This window comes from Parambassis ranga, chromosome 14, assembly GCF_900634625.1.
Source record: "Parambassis ranga chromosome 14, fParRan2.1, whole genome shotgun sequence".
Classification (NCBI taxonomy): Eukaryota; Metazoa; Chordata; class Actinopteri; family Ambassidae; genus Parambassis; species Parambassis ranga.
The window spans coordinates 8,163,965-8,181,431 of record NC_041034.1 but is presented as its reverse complement, the minus strand read 5'-3'; the positions used below and the strand labels follow the sequence as shown (position 1 = coordinate 8,181,431).

The following is a 17,467-nucleotide window of genomic DNA, read 5'->3' as shown; positions in this document are numbered from 1 at the left end:
CATAACTCAACTGGGACAAAAATTACTTGTGAAAAAGTTGCTGTGTTGATTGTAAAAAGATCAAGAATATCTGATACACACACAGTTGTTTCTTTAAATAAAAGGTTAAGAGCTTTGATGACAATGAAGAGAGCATCTGAATAATGTTACTGGTAACCCTCAACTGTCTTTTACTGTACTTTATCTGCTGCTTCTATTGATGTTTTTATGCAAAAGATAAAAAAATGTTTTTAAATTCACTGATCAACAGCTCAGCCTGCTGAATGTGCAGCATCTCAGGATCATCATGTTTTCAATAACTTGGCACTCGCCTTCAAAAAATGGGCTTTTAATGGGTGGTAGAGTTACATATTTTGGGGTGAAGCATACATGTTTACAGTGAGTTGTTTGTTTTTGTCAGGGCCATGGCTCAGTCTCTGGGGGAAGGTGGCTGATTTCACCTTTGCATGCAGCCACTGGACACTCAAGCCTCAAATCTCCATCCCTGCTCTGCAGGAGCTCACTGTCTGCCTCAACGTGAAGCTCGAGGTACCGATGAATTTACCAACACTTTCTTAGTTAAAGACACAAGTTACATATTATAATCAACCCCCTCTAGGTCCGGGGTTCCTCACTATGGACCGCTTTCATGTACCGTCACCCTGAGTTTCAGTTTGCTGAGCTGGGCTTGGGGGTAAAGTCGGGCCATTTAGTGGTCTGGCTGTTTGGTGTGGAGTGGACTTCCCCTAAAATGGACCTCAGCTTGTTGCAGTGGCACACGTTGTGCATAACCTGGTCGCACACCAAAGATAGACCTGCTCTGTATGTTAATGGAGACCCTGTGGACCTCAGCACAGGTGGGTTTCATCAGATTAAAAGTTATTTAAGGTTCAATTTGTCATAATTTTATTTGCCTTATTTTCTTCTCTTGTAGCTCATGGCATGATAACCCCCTCTAAACTGGCCCCAGGTGGCTCGCTTACTCTGGGTGCAAGTCACACGCTGGTCAACGGGAATATCCAGATCATTCCAATTGCCAGCATGCAGGGCAAATTATCTCTGTTTCGTATATGGGTGCGAGAACGCAGCAGACAGCAAGTGACGTTACTGAGCTGCACAGAGGGGGACCTGGTGAAGTGGGAGAGGAACAACTGGGACACTCAGACCTGCGCGCCACTCAAGGATTCCAGCCTGCAGTGTGGTGAGCATATATTGCATGATGGAAGAGAGATATAGAATATTTTCTCTGCTATATTGACAGTTTTTTTGTTCTTTTATTGCAGTAAATGGTCTGTCAATATTAAACAAGCATTTTACAGCTTTTTCCAACTGCCATTTACCCTCAACCCTCAGATTAAATATTTACCATCTGTCTATCTCAGTAAAGTACATATAGAAGCTAGTTTATGATCGGAAACAGAAATACTAATCAGTCAGCTGAAGTAGGCTGTTATTTCTCTGCAGGACCTCTTAATCTTTATTTATTCTAAGATAGATTGTGATTCTCAAGTCAATCAAATAATGCCCGACATCTTCAAGTCAATAATAACCATGTGTATAACGTTTAATATGGACAATAATTCCTTGCACCTTATCTACATACAATACCTAATATCTACTACTACTATAACATATGTACTATAATACATTTTTACTGCGTATATATTGTAGATATTCAGCACAGAATTTTCACAGTTATGGCTCATCAATGAGGCCATGACTGACACACAACTGAAAATCTTTTAAGTTCTGTTACCTCTTTTGCTAATGGACTGGATTTAAGAATTCTATGCATATTTTATGAAAGTCAGACATAAAAGGAAAAGGCAAAGGTTTCTGACAAAAAACAACAAACTGTGCTTTTTTTGATAATAAAACACTATGAATGACAAATTGAAAGCCAAACAGAACTTAGGATGATTTTAGGGTTTCCTAAACTCTATATATATATATATATATATATATATATATATATACATTATTTGTGTTCAGTTGTTATTTAATGGAGTTTAAGTGTATAAGTATAACATGTATAAGTGATCATAGTGTCTTACATTCTGTTTGGCAGAGTGGTCCATTTACAAAGTGATACTGGTGTTTGCCATCATCCGACATGACGGGAATAACACAGAGGTCGACAAAGCCAAAGACATCGCACGCAACTGGGTAAAACAAACATTCACCAGTTTTAATCTGACTGGAATATTTAAACTGTCGATTCTTGAGATTAAGAAAGACAAAAAAGTGTCTAAGCTACGAACAAGTGAGTTTTGAACACACACCAAACCTACATGCTACAAAGATTAATTTCTAAAATATCCGGACCTGTTAAATTTACTGTGTAGGCATTATTGTCACTTTTATTTATTATTCACCTGCAGTAAATCTCTGCTCTGTTTGTTGTTCCTGCAGCTGAGAGCGGTGCTGCCGTCTAGCATCCATTTACAAGGAGTGTCTGTGTTTGCTGTAACCAGGTAATTAAAAATTTGATGATGCTGTTGTCACTCTGTGTACTTTGTAATAAAATTCCTTTGAATGTTAGATCAATGAAACATTGTTTTATGGTGCAATATTTCTAACAGAGAGGGAACTAGTAGGCCATAAGTAGACTGAGTTTGTCTGTTCTGTTACGCAGATCAACTACAGGAGACATTGTAAACACATCATATGAACACAGAGCGGTAAGCCTAACAAACAGAAGACGGTGAAATTGGTCCTATGTGCAATTTTAAGAAGTTTAAATTTCTATTATATTTTTTAATATAATTATTTGCAAGTTAAATGACAACATTTTTTTTTATTCTTTAGGTGTTGTGGTCAACCCCCAATATCAACAGGTAAAGGTGCTGGTTTATATGGTGCCAGTTAAAGGTACACAAATGTGTGGGTATTTATGATAATATTGTTTTAAACATCACATTAAAAATGTAAAACATGACCATAGCAAACTTGACAAATGTTTGTTATGGTCATGATTTGCTATTGATTGTCCACAAATAAATTCAATATCTTACAAACACCTAAACACAACTCCCTCCCCTGTAGGTTTCACTGCCTGGTCCATGTAAATGTCATCCCCAGCTTGGACGTAGCAGCCGTGCAGAAAGAGATATACACTGACCTTAAAGAGTCCTACTACGACCCCAGCGGTCTGCTGCAGCTGCTAGCTGACACAGACAACATACACACCACACCTATTGGTAGGAAATGGTTGTATGATACACATTTGTAAAAAGTGTGCATAAATAAAAAACTATTTCCTTATAACCTTCTTAGAAAGTTTCACTGATGCCGCCATCACCCCTTCTACTGTGGTGACTCGGACTCCTTCTGTCACTTTTACACCCACAACGTCTGCCACCCCCTCTACTACCACCACCACATTCACACCCCCAAGCATTAGCACCAGCGCGGCCTCAGCCAGCACCTTCGCCACAAGCTCTGCAAATATCTCTGGTCAGTCTAGTCATCACAGTTTTGCATTGGTAGTTAAGGAAAGATTCTGATTTGTCTCATCTCCTCTGCAGAGCTGTATTTCGAGGTTCAGATGAACGTCTCCATATCAGGAGGCTCTGACACAGAACAGATCCTCTCCGCATGGGTACAGGAGAACACAAATCTAGCTTTATCCATGAACAGTAAATACACAATGTATTAAGATGTGGGGAAAAAACACTATTTCTCTGTTATATATGCGGCTTGTAATTCCTCTTTTCCACAGCTCAATTCCAGTCTACCAGACGACTTGATGATGGTGCTCGACCTTCAGCTGCTCCCCAGAGTTGAGAGGTACAGTAAGCAATGTAGCTGACACACTGAATATTTAGTTTGACAAAAGTGAACAAAACTAACAATTAGCTGCTAATTGCAGACAACATCCTAACCTGCAGTCAGACCTCCCATCCTCTGAGGAAGTGAGTAAACAGAAGTTGGTGATCTGGTTCTATAACCAATATTATAGCCTTATCAATGTATCATTGTTGAATATGCAAAGGTATGAACTGTTAAAGAATATAAAGAGGAGATTATTTCCATTCTCTCCCAGGTGTCCATACACAACGTTTCAAGGTATGGATTAACCAGCTCAACACACTGTCCTTTAGATCTAGAATAAATTACAGAAATTAAATTAGAAGTAGTGTTTACTTTTCTTGACATCTTGGAAATATGATGAAATGTTCAACAACACCATACTTGTACCCCCCTTATGTATGTAAATACACTGGATTTGTGCTGCCTGTAATTAACTCTAGTTACTGTCTGCAGAGAGAGTTGTATTTTCCAGATTCAGGTCATGAAGCTGCTTTCAGACGCAAAGGAAATGAAAGAGAAAATACAACGATTCCTGCTGGCTCCTTATAACAACGGATCCATCACCATAGAAACAGAGGACAGCATACAGATTAGACACATATGTGAGTGAGGTTTTGATTTTAGCAAATATTACATGGTACACAATGTAAAACGTTAAAGTCTTATGTTTCTTCATGTGTGTCCCTCTCTCACTGCTTCAGTGAATTTTAAGTGCAGTACAGAAACACACCAGACCCGAAAAGGTCTGTTTGTGTGGCCGAACACCTCAGGAGGGAAGACAATTAATCATACATGCCCAAAAAACCCTCATCGTAACGCCACCCGACGCTGGTAAGACTTTTTCTAAGGATCACAATAAAACTACAAGTCTATATTTATTTTTTGAATACCTAGAAATACCATATCTGCAGATATGCTGGTAGCATGAGTGAAATTAAATATGAACATGTATAGTTGTTATTCTTCTCATATATTTACAGATGAAATCAAGTGATGGTTTCATGTATTTAATTCGTTGTCTGTCAACACAAATGTCATGCATGAATGAGTGCAGGTCTAAGTATTGATTACATCCGTAGGTATATATTTACATAGCTGCAGCAGTGTGTTCAGGACTCTTTCTGTGTATTTACTCTGTGTCATAACACACTATTAACGCAGGAGCTCGGTGTCACAGATGGGTTAAATGATTCCCAGAAAATACAGTCTCTGTGCTAGATCTTTAAAAACATTTATGATTTAAAGAAATTAGCTAGTGCCAACAGTTCTTCTTTTGTAAAAAATAAAATCAGAAACAAATTTACAAAGCCAATATGAAAGGCTAAAGATATTACCACCTGTTTTCTGACAGCAAGTTGTGCCTCCGTACCTACTGGATGGATCCAGACTTGGAAGACTGCCCTCTAGTGGTGGAAACTATCCCTGATCTGGACGATGTTGAAGTCACTGCTGGTTTGTTACACTTTTTATTGGAATTATTTGTTCCATATGGTTTAGTTGTCAGCTGTTTCCTAAGCTGACATCTAAGTTGCTGTTCAGTTATGACTGGCTCACTTCACAGGCATAATAAAAACAAAAAAACCAATAGCAAGACACTTCACCTGCTGCTAGTACACATCAAAACAGCAACTTTCCCAATAAATCGACAACTAACATGTGCATTTCATAGCACAATCAAAACAAGATGAAAAAGAATTGAATCAGCTGAATTGTTCATCTCTAGATAATGCTCTGGATGTGCTGGAGATGATTGAAGATTTGCTTAGAAACCGCTCCAAATTCAACTACGAGGAGCTGGATACTGTCCTCAACAAGCTGGAGGACATCGTTAACATCAGTGAGGTCACACTAGACCTGGGCCAAGCTCTCATCGACATTATTTCAGACATTCTGGAATCCGACAGCTACCTGGTGCCTTTCACCAACACGTAAGGATGGACAGCTGAATAAAGAATCCAAACAATGTAACGTTTGTCCGACAACCCTCTTATCTGATCGTCCTCTACAGCATCCTAAACATTACAGAGGCAGTGGGAGACAGGATGGTGGGCTATGAGGGCTCCTCTACCCTGGTTGCCCCAGCCATTGGTATCTCAGTGGTGGATGTGCATCCTGGACAGTTCAGCAGATTAACTTTTGGAGTGTCATCAGACAGGACAGGCACAAAACCAGAGGTTGAATCATAACAATCATTCTTGGAAATTATTTCACAAAGACTAAAGAGAATTAATAAACTTCTGTTTTTGTTGTAGATTTTTATCAACAAATCTCCCTTAAAGGGCACAGTGGCTTTCATCTCCCTACCGTCTGTCCTACAGCAAAGCTTCCCACAGCAAGGCCCCAACCAGAACCTGCCAAGAATCCAGTTTCAGTTCTATGGCATCCCGATGCTCTTCAAGGTACTTATCTAAACTGAATTATTTGTATTCATCATAAAAGATATGCAGTCCTACCACAACATTTTATTTTCAGAGCAGCCAAAATGGACAGACCCTCAACACCTTTGTGGTGTCAGCCAGTGTGACCAAAGCCGGCTCTCCAATCAAAGACCTCGCTGAAGATATCAAAGTCACGCTCAAACATCGTGTTCCTAATACAGTAAAAGTGGCTTTAATCATGCAGCCTGCTGCTTACACTTCCTGCCAGTATGATGAATGACTGCCGTTCATGCCTTTCATGAATGAATGCACTTTCTTTCCCTGTTAAAGCATCACAAGGACGTTCAGTGCGTGTACTGGAACTTCAATAAAAACAGTAAGCCCACATCAAAGTCACAACTCCCCCAGTTTTTACAAGTGCTCGATTAACTGTGCGATATTAAAAGTTTTTATTTTATTTATTTATTTATTTTTACAGATGGACATGGAGGCTGGGATGATTACGGCTGCCGGAAAAACGTCAGCGACCTGGACTACACAACCTGCCTGTGTGACCATCTGACACACTTTGGAGTTCTTCTTGTATGAACCAATTATCACTGACTCACTGTTTACCGACAGTAACAACGAGGCAAACTGCAGGATTAACTGCAAATAGGTTAAATCTATGATTTGACCAGCAGAGGGCAGCCAAAGCACAGTTCACAGAAGGGAACTAATGCCAAGCAAATAGACACAAATTCATTATATTTGAAGAATGATAAATGCTAGCTAGCATTTCTGATAAAGTTTAAATTGTTAATGGGTTAGTTGATCTTTCTTTGTATTCTGTGTTATCTTTGATTAAAAAAGGTTGGGCTTTCCTTTTTTAAACTACAAACTGTAATGTTTAGGGTCTGGAATGAGACTATATGGCAGTGAATAATGTATGTGTGACTGACACACTGCCCTAGTTCATTGTAATGACGGAGCATGTTCTAGCAGTGTGGCCCCTTAATGTGATTTTAATCGGTTTAGAACACAAAGGCTCTAAGGAATGTAATATATCTGACTTTAGATAAGCAAAACCTTGTTTTTACATGCAGTCCATAACCTATACCACAACAAATTCTGTCACTGAATTACACATACACAAAGTCTCACACACTCAACTTAATTAATTAATTAGTTCGATGAATGCCTTTGTGCTATTTTGCAGTGAGCAGCCCAGAGCTGTTAGTGCCACAGTGAGAAATAAATTCACATACACTCCTTGTTAAGAAATCAGTGTGTGTGTGTGTCCCTGCTTTAGGATGTGTCCAGGACTCAGGTGGACCAGGCTAATGAGCAGATCCTGACCATTATCACCTATGTTGGTTGTGGAGTCTCGTCGCTGTTCTTGGGAATCACAGTTCTCACTTACACGGCGTTTGAGTAAGTCTCCCACTGTTTGTTTACACGCAGTCTGCTTTGTCTGTCTGCATGTTTAACTACAGCCCTGCCGACACTAATTAAGATCAATTTAAAAAAAATTTATTTCTGATAAAATCAGAATTTGCTAATCCACAAAAAAATTGAAAATCTTACGTCCTGTCATCCTGACATCTCCATCTCCGTCTTAGAAAGCTTCGTCGAGACTACCCCTCTCAGATCCTCATCAACCTCTCTCTGGCCTTGCTGGGCTTGAACCTGGTGTTTCTGGTCAACTCCTGGCTGGCCTCCTGGGGCGTGTATGGCCTCTGTGTTGCTGTGGCATCCATGCTGCACTACTTCCTCCTGGCGTCGTTCACCTGGATGGGGTTAGAGGCTGTTAACATGTACTTTGCCCTCGTCAAAGTGTTCAACGTCTATGTGCCCTTGTATATCCTGAAATTCTGCGCTCTGGGATGGGGTGAGTCATGACTTTCAGATAGAGGACATAACCATAAATCCCTTAAAGCAAATCTAGGCTTGGAATTCTTATTATTTCCTAAGTATCTTTCTAAGTATTTAAACTCTTTCTCCAGGGCTTCCTCTGGTGATCTGTGTCCTTGTGCTCATTGTGAACAGAGAGGCGTACGGCAGTCACCTCTACACAGGCACTCAGTCTACCTTAGAGCCACTGGACAACTCAGACAATTTGTGAGTGCAAACACAACATTTAATTTGAATATTTCAAAGAATGTGCAGAAGAAGCGCCAGCATAATGCCCACTATTTCTCTTTGCCTACTAATCTCTTTGTGCCTCTCACTTTTCCTTTGTCTTGGGTCTTTTCTATCTTTTTTTTCCTCCGACAGCTGCTGGCTCCAGGACGATGTGACCTTTTATGTGTCTGTAGTTTCTTACGCCGTGCTTGTTTTTCTCTTCAACATTGGGGTAAATCGTTTTAACGTAACAATCAAGGTCACTCAACATGATTTTAAAAAGTATTTTGTAATTTACATGGTATGCACAGATTAGCTTAAAATTGGCTGTTTAACCATTTGCCATTTCAATCCTCTCTTAGGTTTTTGTGGTGGTTCTGATCCAGATACGCAAAATGCAGGTCAATAGCCCTGCAGGGACTCGGCGTGGACTCCTGAATGACCTGAAGGCTGTTGCCAGTCTGACTTTGTTGCTAGGACTAACATGGACTGTCGGGTTCTTTACTTGGGGGCCTGCCAGAATAGTTCTGCTGTACCTGTTCTCTGGACTCAACACCTTGCAAGGTTGTTAGAAATAAGTGCAAGTCTTTTGAGAGAGAGAGAAAATCTGAGTGTATTCATGTCTGAAACCTCTCTTTCTTTGTTGTTGCTGTTTGAGACGTGTGTGTTGCTGTGCTGTTTATTTATTGAGTGAAGGTTTGCTAACTACATATGCCGTTTTCCTCAACACCCGACTTCACACAAAGAAGCTCTAGAAAGAAAATAGCTAAATGATGCAACTGTTTCACAGCAGCTTTTACCTCAGCTGGCCTCTGTTATTCTTTTTGTATCTCAGAGTGATGCAACCACCATTGTTTATTCCTAGGAATGTACAAATTAAAAATATGTGCTGAGAAAAAAATTGCTAAACCAAGATCCAATCTGGTGGCCCACAAGCTCATAACCTCGTCTCGTGTTGTTTTTGTTTATTCAGGACTTTTCATCTTCCTCTTTCACTGCCTGATGAAGGAGAATGTCAGGAAGCAGTGGAGGATTCACCTCTGCTTCGGACGCTTTCGACTTGAGGAATACTCTGGTATAACAGCCACATGTACTCCTCATGTAACATCTTTACATACAGGCAAATTATTTCACGTAAGATCATATGCAACTCTGGGTTTTATTTCTATTACCTGTCTTCCAGAATGGAGCAACTCAGCATCAGTTGGAGCCCTGGCTAAACCCAAAACAAATCCTCCAGGACCATCTGTACCATCAGTCCGCTCGGTGAAGTCCAGCTCCACAGACAGCACGTCAGCTTCTTCTGACTCAAGCCAGAGAGACTCATCCTTCAAGAGACCAAACCTGGGTGAGAAAAAGCACCATTTTCTAAAGCATGACAAATATCTGCCATTTTAGTAAGCACACAAGGTATATAGTGATAAGAAACATATTAATGCCATGGTTTTGGCTTCACTTATGGCCTCAATATTAATTTAATACCTTAACAATCAAACCTAGTGACTGATATTTTTTTGTTTATCTTATTTCTGTTGACTCACCGTAGTTTGACCTTTATCTGAAAGACATTTAAGTTGCAATTCATCTTATTTGGCTGCATCCTCCTTCGTTGTGATGATCTCAGATTCAGTCAGATCTCGCAGCCCCTTGGCTGCCAGAATCACAGTGAAGGTCACTGCTTACATTAATAAGGCTGCACTCACGTTTAATAATTACAAGGCTTTGTAATTAAGCTGCTTTACACAGAACTAAAAGGACATTTCTTAAAAGGTCCCCTTCACCATTTGACAGCTGTACTGAACCCTAGACTCCCAGACATACATGCTTATGTTGCATATAAGAAATTATCAGTGTTTCACACCTCTGGAATTGTTTAATTACCTTGCAGGGCTTTTTGTGAATTCCCTGGCTCTACCTCGAGCTCAGAGAAGCGTCTCTGGTACAGGATGTCTGCCTTCATATCGGGGGATGAACCCAAACCCTGGCTGGAGGAATCACTTGCTAGACCAGCAAGAAAGATAAAATGCTAAGAGCACATAAGCAAGCAGAAATACAAAATAACAGTAGCCTAAATATACTGCACTTGGACCGTACAGGGTAGAGCTGAATTTAGCTGCCAGGCACCAACATATTCCAGCTTCATTAGGTGATTTTTAATTTGATTCTACTCTTGTTTTTGTTTTTTGCTAAATATTGTAAAAGAGCCTGTAATTATGAAGACATGAGCAGTTGCATCAGTTCCAAGGAGGAGTTGGTTGCCAAGCAACTGGTGAGTGGAGCCATGGTGACAACGAACCGTAGTACCACACACACTTTGTGTGAAAAGATAATACAATTTTAAATTTAAGATGACAAAAGTCTCACCGTGTTCCTTCTTTAACCAGTTTCTGCCAGAAAAAGGTGTTGTTCAGGTTAAACCAACAACTCCACAGTCACAAACACACAATGATCAACACATTTTTTTCTCTTTCTTTTTTTTGTGAGTGCTAGTTTGTTCTGGCAGCTTTGTGATCAACATACGATGCTGTTGAGTCATTTTTCTCATGCAGGTCATCTCTGCTGCTCACTTGACGGTTAACACATATGTGTGGTGCAGCCTTAGAATATACAATACACTGTAATATGCTGGTGGCACTGAGTAAAGATGGCCCTAAGCGCAACTATAACTGCTGTCTAGGGTGCATTAACGAAGTCTTGCAAATTACTGGGGATTTTTAGCTGGTGTCTTCACTGCATACTGTCACATCTTATCATTTGCTCAAAAGGCCAACAGTCATAGTTTCAGTATTGTGCATGACCAATTAAGATCGAACTGTAAAATAAAACCAGAAAACTTGTGCAATGGATGATCTTTCTTCCTTCTAATCCTTAATCACACTGTGCTGGCTTTGAGTATAACTGTAAAAAACAATTAAATATGCACGTTAAAAGTTATATGATTACAAACTGCAGTATCACAAAATAAAAAAAACACAATTACCTGTGCACAAACTCCTCTGTTCTCCACAATATGGTTGGTATGTTGACACAAATTGCTTTGTTGATGAATGACGGGGATATTGTTGCTTCATTCTACTTGACATGGCAAATAAAAATATTCCCCCTTTTCATTCTCTAAACTTTTCATCAGTGTGTTTCCACCCACAACTCATTCAACCTGACTCCTTCAGAGTGGTGCAAACAGAACAGCCTTGTTTATTCTTTCTCTCCAACAGCTATGGGAACAGAAGACTTCCATGTTTAACATAAAAACATTTTTTTAGCCGTTTAAGATCTTGTAAGAACTCGTAATCTGCAGAAGAAGAATGGCACATCAAATCTAAAGAGGAACTTGGATAAACATTGACGTGACCATTTTTTTGCATTAGTGTTCAAGCACTAAAACAATCCACCAGCTTTTTTGAATTCCAGGGACCTGCACGGATGCTCTGAAGCTGCTGATTGACAAGATCTTTGACTGTCTGGAAGACAACAGCTTCCACCTACAAAACAAAGCATTTCAAGCATCATGGGTCACATCTGTAAATAACTGAGAGCCTTACACGTTCCTCAGTCTGCTCACTGAGACATACCTTCACACTATGATAGGTAGGAAGCTCCAGCAGATAGACATGTCCACCAAGCTCTGCAACTCGGCGGAAGTAACTGTAGAGGGCTCTCTTGCAAAGTCTGCTAGAGAAGCCAGGTCCACTCACAGAGGGGGAGCTGGAAAACAATAAAGGGCAACATAAAAATACTAATTACTGCTTCTCTATACTGTGCATTATACATACATGGCCTTATTCTACATTATGTATTATGACACTCTAAACTGATAACTAGAGATATGGCATCACAATTTAAAGCTGTATCAAATCAATCATCTTTTTTCTTATTTATATACTTATACATCCATCAATAAGAATATAAATTGTACATGTAAAATGCCACAAATAGTGACTATGTAACAATGCTTCCCCATCAAGTCTGTGCTAAACATAAAAATATGTTTGTCCAGGCAATTCTTTCACATCTCTGGAGCAGAGTGTGGCTGCAGCAGAACAGAAGAAAGCAGGGTTTTCCTCAGGCAGTACTCATCCACTGCTGCTAACACATTTTTAGGGGAAACTCTGGGGTCAAACCAGGGCGCCAAGACACAACTCATATTAAATCAATTTAAGATTTGTGATACAGTGTATTTCTTATCCCACTAAAGCCCTCTTTTCTCTTTTAATTTCATGTATACTGGATTCACGTACATCACTAAATTAAAAAAGTCTTGTGTGACACAAACAGCATCTCCTTTTATTTACGAACTATTTTTATTTGGATTCATTCCTGTAGGTACTCCTGCCATTCTTTCAATTCCTCCCCCTGCACACCTCATGCCCTGTAAATTATTTCTATTAATAGTTTACTGTTTGGAACATGCTGCAGAGCTCACCCTGACAATTAAAACCACAGTGTTGCCTAAAACGAATAGTTACCGCAGGACAAATGCTGAAATAGTAAGTACCATAGTAAGTACCAAACAGGATCGCCAATCTATTTTTGGCTATAATCTCTGCTCAAGGACAAGCAGCCTCCAGTGAGAGTCACGTCTGTGTCGCACTCAAGCTACTGGACATCAGCAGTTGTCTGCAGCTCTAAATCCAAGAGATGGCAGGAGCCCCAGGCCACACAGAGAGTGTCAAACTAGCCAACTGCATAAGACTTTGCAAACAGTGCTACTCTTACTCTGGAAATGGCTGCAGGAGAGTAAATGAGGTATACTCAGGTTGAGACTCTCTGCAAGAGAACAGGACATCATTCCAGCCACACAACCTTTCTCACAATTAGTTTTCTTGCACCATGTATCTTACCCTGCGGTGACAAAGCCCTTGCTACCATCCAGAACTTCAACATCGCTGTCTCCAAGGCACCAGTTGATGCTGAGATCTCTCGACGAGGTGGTCGAACCACGTTGCACGTGGTCCCCAAAGAGAAAGGCGATGCTATGCTTCTTGTAAGAAGGAGGCAAAAAGACCTCCCAGCCATCACCCAGACGGTTGTTGACTATGTCAGACAGTTTCTCGTTAAAGATGTTCTGGCCACCTATATTTTAGAAAACAAGTAAAGGAACATGACCATTGTAACCTTGCTATACAGCTAATACCACAACATACCAGCCTGGCTGCTTTAGTATTTCAATAACACCTCATTATGTGTTAAACTGAACTGAAATTAAAAATGCAGGCTTCTTACCCAGCACCATGCTGGTGATGTACAGCGGCTGAATGAAGTGGCTCAGCAATGCACCTTGAACCCCAGTGACAGTCCAACGACACAACTTGTCAGTGCTAGACATGCAGGAGACTTTAGCACCCCAGGTATTCGGGTCAAGGTAGGTTACAGGTACCAGCAGGCCCTTGGCATGACACTGCAGCTTCATAGAAGTCCACGGACTAATCTCTGAGCCCCTAGACAGTACATGATGCGTTTACCTTATTATAGACCACTGAGCCAAAGCATGAGCTGTAAAACTAGTTTTAAATAAGTGTACTGAAATAATCATAAGAATATTTGACTTAACTGTACCTCATACAGAAGTACTTAGCAGCTGCGGAACACTGACTGGCATAGAGATGCAGGCTGATCTTGGGTTTGAGCTGAAGCTGGTGGCTGTCTGTACTGCTCTGAAAAATGCAGTTCTCCTTGGCCTTTGGATCAGCATCAAAGAACAGCAAAAGCTGTTTGTACAAAAACCTGAATACAAGCCAGAAAATACAGTTTTCACCACACCTACACCAGCACTTTCAATGAACCAGAGGCACTAGTGAGTGAGTCAGTGAATTAAGTCTGCATGCCATAACTTCGTCCTGAAAAGTAACGTTAAAGTTGAAATGTTGTAAAGTGGGCCGTCGATCACTAATTTTGAAGTTCATGCGAGACTAAGGAAATCCTATTAGCAGTTTGTACCTTAGGAGAGCCCGTCTGGCGATGATGATTGCATGGCAGTCATGGACCATCATTCCATTGTAGGCAAGCCAACTGCTGCAGCTAGAACAGCCTGCTCCAACTGCTACTACCTTGTAATCCTGATGTGGAAGACCTGCTGTATCCAGCACTTCTGTGTGGAAAATCAAATTCATTTTCTTACCGGAGTATAACTTACTTTACCTTTGGTTAACAGCAGATCACACATCCAATGGAAACAGAAAATCTGTTTTGATACAGCTGGCAGAATGAAGACACGAAATGCTGCTCTATACCACTGTGGATCCTTTTTGGATTTTTTTTTTTTTTTAAATCAATTTGTAAAAAAAATTTTAAAAAAGAAAAATACACTTTCACTGCTTTCTATTTTGTGAGCTGCAATCTGACCTTTATGTTTCTGAAGCCTACCAGGGGTTCACATCTTATGGTGAATCCTTTGGGGTTATGGTTAAGAGGTTTTCTCTTGACAGTTGACAAGGAAACATGCGCGCCTGCGTCCTGCAGGGCATTCTTGACTTGCTGTGCAGTCATAAACGGTTTTCTTCAAATGATTTTCTGGCTAATCTAAAAGAATTCTGCTCGTTGGCCTAGAAGGTCATTTTTTATTTTCCAGTTGTCCAGCACGACCCATAATTTGTTATTTTTTACAGTGTATTTAAGAATAACTGCTGATTTTGGCAAATTGCATTTCCTTTTTTTTTTCCTTTATAGATATTTTTAGATATTGACAGATGACTCCACATCAATTAGTTTTCCCCATCAGCTCTGAGCCACATGTGAGGTTTTGTGGAAATGGACTTACACTAAAATGTCAAAGAAAAAAAAGAAAATTTCATATTATCTCATTCTAAATTGTCTGAAACTGTCCTGATACAAGATATATACAGCTGATTATTTCACTTTTATTTAAATAAATAAAACATTTTTATGACTGCACCACAAGATAAAACGGAACATTTTGCCTGTCTCACATTTGATTTGATACACGTTTCGGTTTAATTAAGCATGACCTTTTCTTCCATGCTCAAAAATCTTCATGATATGGACTAGAAATGAGCATGGCCAGCCTATTAAAAAGCTACTGCAATATTACCCCGTCTCTGGTAGGTAGACATTTACCAGGGTTGAAAAAAAACAGGGGTAAACAGCAGCACAATGTAAAATGAAAATAAATAAACTACTCAGTAAATGTACTCCACATTTTCAAACCATAGAAAAAAACCTACCTCTTATCAAAACAAATGCTGCCATGTGGCTCTTACAAGCATGGAAATCTGGACACATTTTCATGAGTCTGTCAAACTTGTCACGGCTTAAAGCTGCCATGTGATTCTTGTGCCAGTCAGTTTGCAAAACTGGAAGAAAGGTAGAAGATGAAAACCATAAGACATCTCTATAATCAGCAGAAGTGCATTTTGGACATCAGTGTGTCAGTGCACTGCTGAGTGCCCTTCAAAATATCAGCAGCAAGAAATTGCCTTGAGCATTTTTATATAACACTATTGCAATATCTGTTTTTCCCACACACAAGTCAGATCACATTTACATGAGGTTTTGCAGAGTAAAATGTGTTATTATAAATAACAGATTGATGACATTTCTATCATCAATCTGTTGCGCTACCTTCTGGAGATTACTATGGGTTTCAGAAATATTACAGGAGTTGGGCAGATTCAGGCCTTTCCATGATGGCAGTGGCCTCCTACAGTGAGCCTCAGTACTTTTTCAAGATGTTCGTCCATCTTTATTTGTAGTCTACAGTTCTTGACGATTCACAGTATAGCACCAGCCTTACACTTATGTGTGACCCGCAAGTAATAATAATAATAATAACTTTATTTATATAGCACTTTTTTAAACACAGTTTCAAAGTGCTGTACAATAAAACCAAAACAGGAACAACAGTGCGTGGTCCATCCAGTGCAATTCATAAAATAAGACAGGAATTGCACAAGTCAATAAGACATAAAAACAATTTAAAATTTCAAAAGTAGAATAAAAGCAATAAAAGTGAGTTTTAAGAACAGATTTAAAAGAAGACACTGAGTTTGCCCGCCTGATATCCTCTGGCAGGGAGTTCCAGATTTGGGGCGCATAGACAGCAAATGCGTGGTCACCCTTTGTGTTTAGCCGGGATTTGGGGACTGATAGGAGGAAGTTTCCTGAGGATCTAAGGCAGAGTTCAGGCTCATGAAGGGTTAAAAGGTCCTGCATATAAGATGGGGCGAGGCCATTTATTGCTTTAAAAACCATCAGTAAAATCTTAAAGTTTGTGCTGTGACTGAGTGGAAGGAAAGTAGTCCAGAGGACAGCTTAGGATGTGGCTATAATATATAGAAGGTGGGAGCAGCACTAACACTGAATATACAAATTCTACTTATATAAAACTATTAGTAGTATAGTAAGTATTACTGCACCTTTAGCCTTCATGCTTGGATCTGGATTATTTAAGTCCTTGATCTGGTCCACTGCAAGCTCTTCTTCAGACAGTATGCATTCATAAGGCAACATGCCAAGAAGAGAAGGTGGGTCATCGTCAGATAAGTCGTCTTCCTGAGGAAAATAAAAAAATAAAAACTGAAATATTCTGGTGAAGAATTGGGCTTCTGTTTTCCACTCTTATCAACTTTGAGACTACATGTTTAGAGTTAACATCCTACATCTTCAAAGTATGTTTATATCAGGAAAAAAAAAACATGCACTGTTTGATAAGAGATAAACATGGAAGATGTGTTTCTGCTGTTCACAGCTTCAGTGTCAGAGTGGCTGCAGATGGTTTAGAAGCCCTCCACTTAGCTGGATAATGGTCTGAAGTGCTGCGGTTCTTGCCAGGCAAGCAATCTGATGTTAATTATCACAGATGTTGAGATATAACTTTGATGTCGGATGTTCAAATATGGTTTACAGCATCATTAATTTATTCATTATTCTAATTTGTCTGTGAAGGACACCTTGTACATAAAACAGAAGACAGATTTACCTGTAAGTAGGTAATAAGTGTGACGGGCGCTGTCACCACCACATCTTTTCAAAGGTCTGTCCTCTTATTTACCTCATCTCCCACAAGCGCGCCACCAGAAACACTCAGTTTCAGTTTGGGGATGCAAATCTTCTCCTCTTGCAATTGGCAAAGGTCCTCAGCATCATGTGCATTATTCCTAAGATGACGACACAAAGAAAGGGACAAGCACAGCACAAAGGTTAGATTTGCCTCACCACTATTTGTGATCTACCACAGT

The 17,467-nt window shown here is 39.9% G+C and overlaps 2 protein-coding genes across 3 annotated transcripts; one reads left to right on the top strand and one right to left on the bottom strand.

Annotated features, from left to right (window-relative positions):
* The first annotated feature begins 672 nt into the window (after positions 1 to 672).
* adgrg4b (adhesion G protein-coupled receptor G4b) lies at positions 673 to 11,531 on the top strand. 2 transcript variants are annotated; one of them, XM_028421424.1, is made up of 29 exons: positions 676 to 836; positions 914 to 1,180; positions 2,048 to 2,145; positions 2,392 to 2,453; positions 2,615 to 2,660; positions 2,788 to 2,816; positions 3,025 to 3,179; positions 3,256 to 3,435; positions 3,507 to 3,580; positions 3,701 to 3,768; positions 3,851 to 3,893; positions 4,025 to 4,047; positions 4,246 to 4,394; positions 4,494 to 4,623; positions 5,144 to 5,244; positions 5,516 to 5,720; positions 5,801 to 5,966; positions 6,045 to 6,191; positions 6,265 to 6,390; positions 6,501 to 6,546; positions 6,649 to 6,752; positions 7,462 to 7,583; positions 7,772 to 8,040; positions 8,156 to 8,270; positions 8,427 to 8,505; positions 8,636 to 8,837; positions 9,247 to 9,348; positions 9,457 to 9,621; positions 10,162 to 11,531. In XM_028421424.1, the coding sequence occupies exons 1-29, from the start codon at positions 731 to 733 to the stop codon at positions 10,293 to 10,295; spliced, it is 3,513 nt and encodes a 1,170-aa protein (XP_028277225.1). In that variant the 5' UTR covers positions 676 to 730; the 3' UTR covers positions 10,296 to 11,531. The 2 variants fall into 2 exon arrangements, with proteins under 2 accessions (XP_028277226.1, XP_028277225.1); XM_028421425.1 differs by lacking the exons at positions 8,427 to 8,505; positions 9,247 to 9,348; positions 9,457 to 9,621; positions 10,162 to 11,531 and having other exon boundaries at positions 673 to 836; positions 8,636 to 8,777.
* Positions 11,532 to 11,644: 113 nt separating this feature from the next.
* On the bottom strand, positions 11,645 to 17,188 carry adad2 (adenosine deaminase domain containing 2). The gene is made up of 9 exons (XM_028422119.1): positions 17,180 to 17,188; positions 16,661 to 16,781; positions 15,455 to 15,583; positions 14,211 to 14,361; positions 13,830 to 13,997; positions 13,497 to 13,711; positions 13,115 to 13,346; positions 11,846 to 11,978; positions 11,645 to 11,755 (listed from the first exon to the last, which is right to left on the bottom strand). Exons 1-9 carry the CDS (start codon positions 17,186 to 17,188, stop codon positions 11,645 to 11,647), a joined length of 1,269 nt encoding a protein of 422 aa, XP_028277920.1.
* Between the last annotated feature and the right edge of the window lie 279 nt (positions 17,189 to 17,467).

Excerpts from the sequence above, each read along its gene's own strand:
- adad2 (XM_028422119.1), bottom strand. Across the intron at positions 15,584-16,660 it reads CTTAAATAATCCAGATCCAA|TTTTGCAAACTGACTGGCAC; the intron begins GCATGAAGGCTA and ends CCTTTCTTCCAG. Across the intron at positions 14,362-15,454 it reads AGCATTTGTTTTGATAAGAG|AAGTGCTGGATACAGCAGGT; the intron begins GTAGGTTTTTTT and ends TTTTCCACACAG.
- adgrg4b (XM_028421424.1), top strand. The coding sequence starts at position 731 with ATGGACCTCAGCTTGTTGCAGTGGCACACGTTGTGCATAACCTGGTCG. Across the intron at positions 2,454-2,614 it reads TCTGTGTTTGCTGTAACCAG|ATCAACTACAGGAGACATTG; the intron begins GTAATTAAAAAT and ends TCTGTTACGCAG. Across the intron at positions 8,838-9,246 it reads TGGACTCAACACCTTGCAAG|GACTTTTCATCTTCCTCTTT; the intron begins GTTGTTAGAAAT and ends TTGTTTATTCAG.